Below are 6000 nucleotides of genomic sequence, written 5' to 3'. Positions count from 1 at the left end.
GGATCCCACCTGGCGGGCATTTTTTCTTCACTTTCTTTCTTTCTTTCCAAATTCTTAATCTGTTTCAATGATCTCCCACATCCTCCCCTTTGCTTTCCGAGGTTTTCTCGACTGCCAACCCTTATTTCTGTGTTATTTTCAACGAGCCCCTCATTTCCTATTCTGATTCGCTACATGCATAGCGAGGGCCTCTGTTCTGGCAGTCTTGGTGCCATAGGAAGCTTAAGAGGGTTCAAAGCTGGTCGACCACTCTGGACAGGTCGTAGAAACTCGAGTCACGACCCGGGGGTTAAAAAGAAGGTCCCCTTCACCCCGGGTAGTCCGAATGGCGCCGGCTACCACCCCCAAGCATAGGAAACAAAAAATACCTAACATAAATAGCCCAGAAAGTGAGGGAGAAAATCGCCCCGCCGGTAGCGTAGTGGTTATCGCACCAGACCGGTATTCTGGAGGTCGTGGGTTCGGATCCCACCTGGCGGGCATTTTTTCTTCACTTTCTTTCTTTCTTTCCAAATTCTTAATCTGTTTCAATGATCTCCCACATCCTCCCCTTTGCTTTCCGAGGTTTTCTCGACTGCCAACCCTTATTTCTGTGTTATATATATATATATATATATATATGTGTGTGTGTGTGTGTGTGTGTGTGTGTGTGTGCGTGTGTGTGTGTGTATGTGTGTGTGTGTGTGTGTGTGTGTGTGTGTGTGTGTGTGTGTTGTACAAAGCTCGGTACAAGTTTAAGAAAATTAAATGCGATATATTTGTATATATACTCGCTCTCGGTTGAAAAGGCTGATATTTTTCGGGCTCATACTCTGTCGGACGCGGGATGATATTTAGAAACAGTCCGGCTGCCTCAGCCTTATTTAAATTTGTGTGTGTGTGTGTATGTGTGTGTGTGTAGGCACACTTGCACACACACACACACACGCATGCAGGCACGCACGCACGCACACGCGCACGCACACGCGCACACACACACGCGCGCACACACACGCACGCACGCGCGAACACACATACACGCACGCGAGCACGACGGACGCACGCACGCACACGCACGCTCACACACAGACACACACACACGCACACAAAATAAATGCCCAGAGCCAGGGCCGTACCGAGAGAGGGGTTTGTGGGGTTGAACCCCTTATTCCAGGCAGCACGTAAACAAGCGCACACTAAAGATGCATGCAAAGGCAATCGTGGTTGTTAAGCAACGTACGTTAAATAAATTTGGACTTGTAAGAACGAGTCAAAACACATCGGCCACATATTGAGAATTTTGAGCAGGCACCACATTTCTTTAAATACTCTTGGTTCTTTTTGTTTGTGATGTAGATATAAATAATTAAATGTAAATAATGTATTATGTTATGTTTGTAGGCGTACACTGCGCCGAAAAGTGCGCAGTTTTAAAATGATCCCGCAGTAAAATTAGGCCGTGTGACTTGGTGCTTTTCTGAGAATTGCGGTTACGAATCCTGTATTTGCGCGCTTTTCGTCGACTTGACTGAAGTTTTAAGACATCTGTCATGTGTGCTGCATGGGTCAAATTTGAAAAACAAAACGGGGTACGTTTGCGTACGCACGACGCAGCTCCAGACCTTGATCGAAAAATCAGCAAGAAAATAAAAAAAAGCAGAAGAGACGTATGCTGGCCAGCCTAAAGCACGCCACTCTTTCCTCAGTTGACACAGTACGATAGCAAAATCATCAAACAACGCAGAAAAAAATATCGGCATGATAGCGATCGAGATCGATCGCTAAAGCACCACGCGGTCTGCTCGGTTGGCCAAATGGGATGAAGAAATGAGCAAACAGTAAATACACTATGTAGCTACCTTTCCCATAAAAACCCTGGTACATTAATAGCCTTATCAACGGTTTTTACACGAAAAAATAACTGTAGCCCCTCGGAGACTGCCCCAACGCACGCCTACCCGCCGCTTCCCGAGGCGAAAAAGCGCTCGGGCGGGGCACGCGAGCGCCACCGCGCGGGGTTGACACGAAGTGCCTCACTCGGCGGCGGCCGCTTTTTCCACTACCCAAGTATTCTAGTTCACTCTAGCCATACCTCCAGCAGCGGCAGCATCGGCGGCTTCCCCAAGAACGAACAAAAAAATTATTTTATAAAACTTCTAGCATATGAGTGGCTTCCTAATGTTTTATTAAAATGTAAAAAAACGTGCTTTTTGTATTCTACTACGCAATATAATAGCAATTGCTGTTAAAATGACGTCACTATGACGTATTTATGACGTTACGCGGGGCAGGACAACGTTACTAGATAGGTTCAGTTGTAAAACTCTCCCCATGCGCCGTGCATCGCCGGCGTCTCCGTTTCTCGGAGTGCCGCGAGAGGGCGGGACCGCCGCATTTTGCTCTACCCGGCCGCTGCTCGTAGCGTGCAACGGCGCCTCTCCCAACGCCACTTCGGCCTTCTCATGACGTTAAAGCGCGATAATATTAAAGACTACCAGCTACCCGCCAAGTTGTCCGCGTCCAGACTACATCTAGGCCAGAGTACTTTCCAGTAGCTGCTCAGGATCGCTAATGTGGGGCGTAAAAGCCGTTCGTTACGGCTCATTGATTTGCTTTCTTCAACAGGTCAGCCGAAGCGCATTGCGCGCGCTTGCGTCGGCTGCTCGCTGGCAGTCAACCACGAGCGTGAACGGTCTGCAGCGAGCTGGTAGCATAGAATAAGCCTCCGTTAAAGCTTAGTTTGATTGACTCTTCCGAATTTTATAAAAAATCATGAAACCGCTCATTTTGTTTCCAGCCAAAGAAGCAAGGTCAGCATTGGAGCTACGTCACTTAGTGGCTCAAGTAATTCAGGCCACTCGAAGACGAAACTTCCTAATTTTCTCGACGTCCTTTTTAGAATAGTATCTTTTCCATGTTTTGCCCTGAAAACAGTTAGCTTTACCAAACGTCACTAAGAAGCGACATTTCTGCAAAAGGCGAAATATCTCTAACTGAAAGAATTATTTAGCCAATTAACTGGCGAAGTTAAACCAGCTTACATGTCAATAAGCAGAAAGTTCTATTCAGCAATTCATTGGTTTTCACAGTACACACTTTACGGCAGACACAAATTAAGTAGAAAAATATATCCAACGTTTTTTTTTTATTTATAATCAACTCCACATCTTTTTTGCTTAAGGTAAACATGGCTACAATACATCAAAGCACGTTTTAAGGGAAACAAAGTAAGTGATGAATAGAAACATGCAAGCATTTTTATTTAGAAATCAACTCCACATGTTTTTTGCTTACGGTGAATATGGCTACAAAATACCAAAGCATGTTAACAGAAAAAAGTAATGAATAGATACATGTATGCAAGGTTTTTTTTTTTTTAATTTACAACAAACTCCAAATTTGCCAGCGTGCTTACAGTAGCGTAGCGCGTTTGCGCGCCGACTTAACCTGCACATTCAAGGGACGTTCTCACTGAAGGAATCTGGAATAGAAATGCATGCGCGTCACCAAATACGATTTGATGACGCCCGCAGAGAATTCCTCAGAGTGAACGTCATTTTGCGTACGTACCATTTGTCGATGTCCTGTACGTGAAAATGGCAGTCGCACACTTTGGACTTTGTCGAAAGCTCCTTATCCGCACGCGGGATGACCTTATGCCATAGCGAGCGAAGCGTCGCATCTTTGGGAGCCGAGAAGAAGTGCCTGTCCGTGTTGCTCTTAATTGCTGCTGGTACACCCGGGAACGAAGCAGGTCGGCATTGTCTGCCTCAGCCTCACATGCAGAGGCCCACATCAATGGAATACAGTCGCTGGCAAATCACTAAACGTGCCACTCGAACGGCATCGCGCATTCAACACTACGGAGAACGACCGCGCGAACAAGAAACGCCGGAGACCGGGGCACTGAATGCGCCGGCTACTGCGAGTACTGCTCTTCGGCAAAAAAAGGACCCGGAAAAACCACACAAGGGGCGAAAAAAATGTCATTGTGTCTGCTGTTTATTGTAGCTATTTGCTTCCGAGAATGTAAATAATTACCAGATGTGTGCGCCCACCCACGCGCCCGCGCACGCACGAGAAAAGTATGCGCCGAGCGCTGAACCATAGGCTGAACTAGGAACGCGAAGGGCCCCGTCTACCGAGCCGGTTGCGACTGCAGCGCCACAGAGAGAAGGATCGGTGGTGGTTCCGGGCAGCGCCGCCCAGTTTTACAACTGAAAATAATCTAGTAACGTTGGGGCAGGAGTTGTTGCGAGGGGGCTAAATCTCGTGCCCCGCGCAGGGTTCCAGACGCTGCCTTCTGTACGTAAAACAAACAAAATATTTGCTTGTGGAACTTTGTGCACTGCTGATTTACTTAAAATATGAAACAAACATATTTAATGCAAGCCGCGCTGCTCGCGAAGCAGGCGAAGCGGGCGAAGGCTCAAAGGCGTGCGAACAATTTTTATTTTTGTTCCCACGCGGCGTGCGAACTAAAAATAAAAATTGTTCCCACGAGGCGTGCGAATAGGGACACCCGTGTGATGTCACGTGGTGCGGTCGCTCAGCGCAGCTACTGTGGCGCAGCCGGGCAGCAATCGGCAAGCAACAGGCAGCGGGCTCTGCGCGCAGTGTCGAAACGAACTGCCTGAAGTGTTAAAACAAAGCGCGTCTTTGTGCTTGTTGAGTGGTCCAGCAGTGGTTGTGCGAAGTCAGCTGGCACCCCTGGTCGTGTGGAAGTTGTGTTGTGAGTGGGAATGTGTGTCGCCTCCGCATACATTGCTGAGGGGCGTGGTGGTCTATCTGTGAACGTGACCGATTGTGTGCGGGGACCTGTACTGTACGGCGTGTCAGCCACTGAGCAGGCACTGTCGTCTCTATGAGTGAAGCCATGGAGGCCGAGAGCTCCGACCAGGTAGTCCTCGATTCTGGTTTGAAGCGCTGTCGCGACACTCCCAGCGAGCGCAGAAAAGCTCGCGCACTCGACGCTACGCTGTTAGGTGTGCGCGTGATTGTCCCGCTGCTTTCCTAATGTGTGCCTGTTCCCTCTGCAGGAGCAGGAGGAGCTGTCAGATGAGGAGGAGGTAAGCACGCTTGCATTTCCTTATGGGTCTGTATTCCCCCCAGCCCGGAAAGTAGGCTGCGCCCCCACTGCCTAGTCGCGACCAGCCTGCCGGCATTTCTTTTCCCGGAGGTAGGTATTTTACGATCTCCGGCGGAGCAGCACTGATTTTCGTGCATACTTTATTCGTGTGTATTTTAAGCAAGCATCTAAGCTAACCAATCCTAACCAAACCCAACCGGGAAAGGCAGGTTTTATCCTGACCCAGCCTAACCCATAAAGGTAGGTAGAGGGAGAACCACGTGGATCTGTATTACCTGTTACTGAGTGTCTGAAGTAATAAGTACCATGAATAAGGCAAAGAAGATTACAGCAACCAAAGCAACCAATGAATAATGAATACAAAGCTAATGAAATAATGATTGAAGAAAGTGGGATCGAACCAGCAACTTCGCGATCACAAACCAGAGGCTAACTGCGGCTGCTGCTTGCAGAGGCATGCGTACCAGCACAATGAAGTAAGCCTGAACATCAATCAGGGGAGAGTGGTGGCAAAATATCGCAACGATCGAAAGTGCCGGCTATATATCCACTTCGTGTTCGGGGCAATGGACCTCTCCCTGTATGTAAACACCCTGACGTCACGAAGCGCACGTGCACGACGGGTGGCGCCTGCTGGCGGCCGCGAAGTGCGGTCGCGGTTGGCAGAACGTGCCTGCGGCGTCGTTCCGGCCTGGCCGCGCGGCGCCCGAAAGGAACGATGTGCCGTTGGTTCGGGCCGTCACTGGCCGCCTACATTGCAGGTGGGGCTCTAGATATCCTAGCTGTGGCCTCCATATCCTATGGCCTCCATAGCTGTGGCCTCCATAGATATCCTAGCTGTGGCCTCGCACCTCCATATAGCTTTCCGCATCTACAACCTCCGCAACACTTTCGTTTACCGTACGGTCAACTGAAGGGCGCGGATAATCAGT

General features: G+C 49.0%; 1 protein-coding gene across 6 annotated transcripts in view; it reads left to right on the top strand.

Moving 5' to 3' along the window:
• Window positions 1–4527: 4527 nt before the first annotated feature.
• Window positions 4528–6000, top strand: part of Lt (vacuolar protein sorting-associated protein light) — a 113349-nt gene continuing 111876 nt past the window's right edge. For 3 of the 6 annotated variants that reach the window (XR_013322231.1, XM_077697748.1, XM_077697745.1), the window contains exons 1-2: window positions 4529–4879; window positions 5019–5048. Coding sequence is in view for 3 of the 6 variants with exons in the window: in XM_077697748.1 (XP_077553874.1) it covers window positions 4844–4879; window positions 5019–5048 (66 nt within the window). In the remaining 3 variants the exon portion in view is untranslated. Of the gene's footprint in view, window positions 4880–5018; window positions 5159–6000 lie in introns of all 6 variants that reach the window. The other 3 variants (XR_013322232.1, XM_077697747.1, XM_077697746.1) reach the window with 2 other exon arrangements.

This window comes from Haemaphysalis longicornis, unplaced genomic scaffold (assembly GCF_048455015.1).
Source record: "Haemaphysalis longicornis isolate Haplotype H1 unplaced genomic scaffold, Haemaphysalis longicornis Haplotype H1 scaffold_2, whole genome shotgun sequence".
NCBI classification, from domain to species: Eukaryota; Metazoa; Arthropoda; class Arachnida; order Ixodida; family Ixodidae; genus Haemaphysalis; species Haemaphysalis longicornis.
The sequence above is the reverse complement of the archived record's forward strand: the minus strand, read 5'-3'. Positions and strand labels throughout refer to the sequence as shown.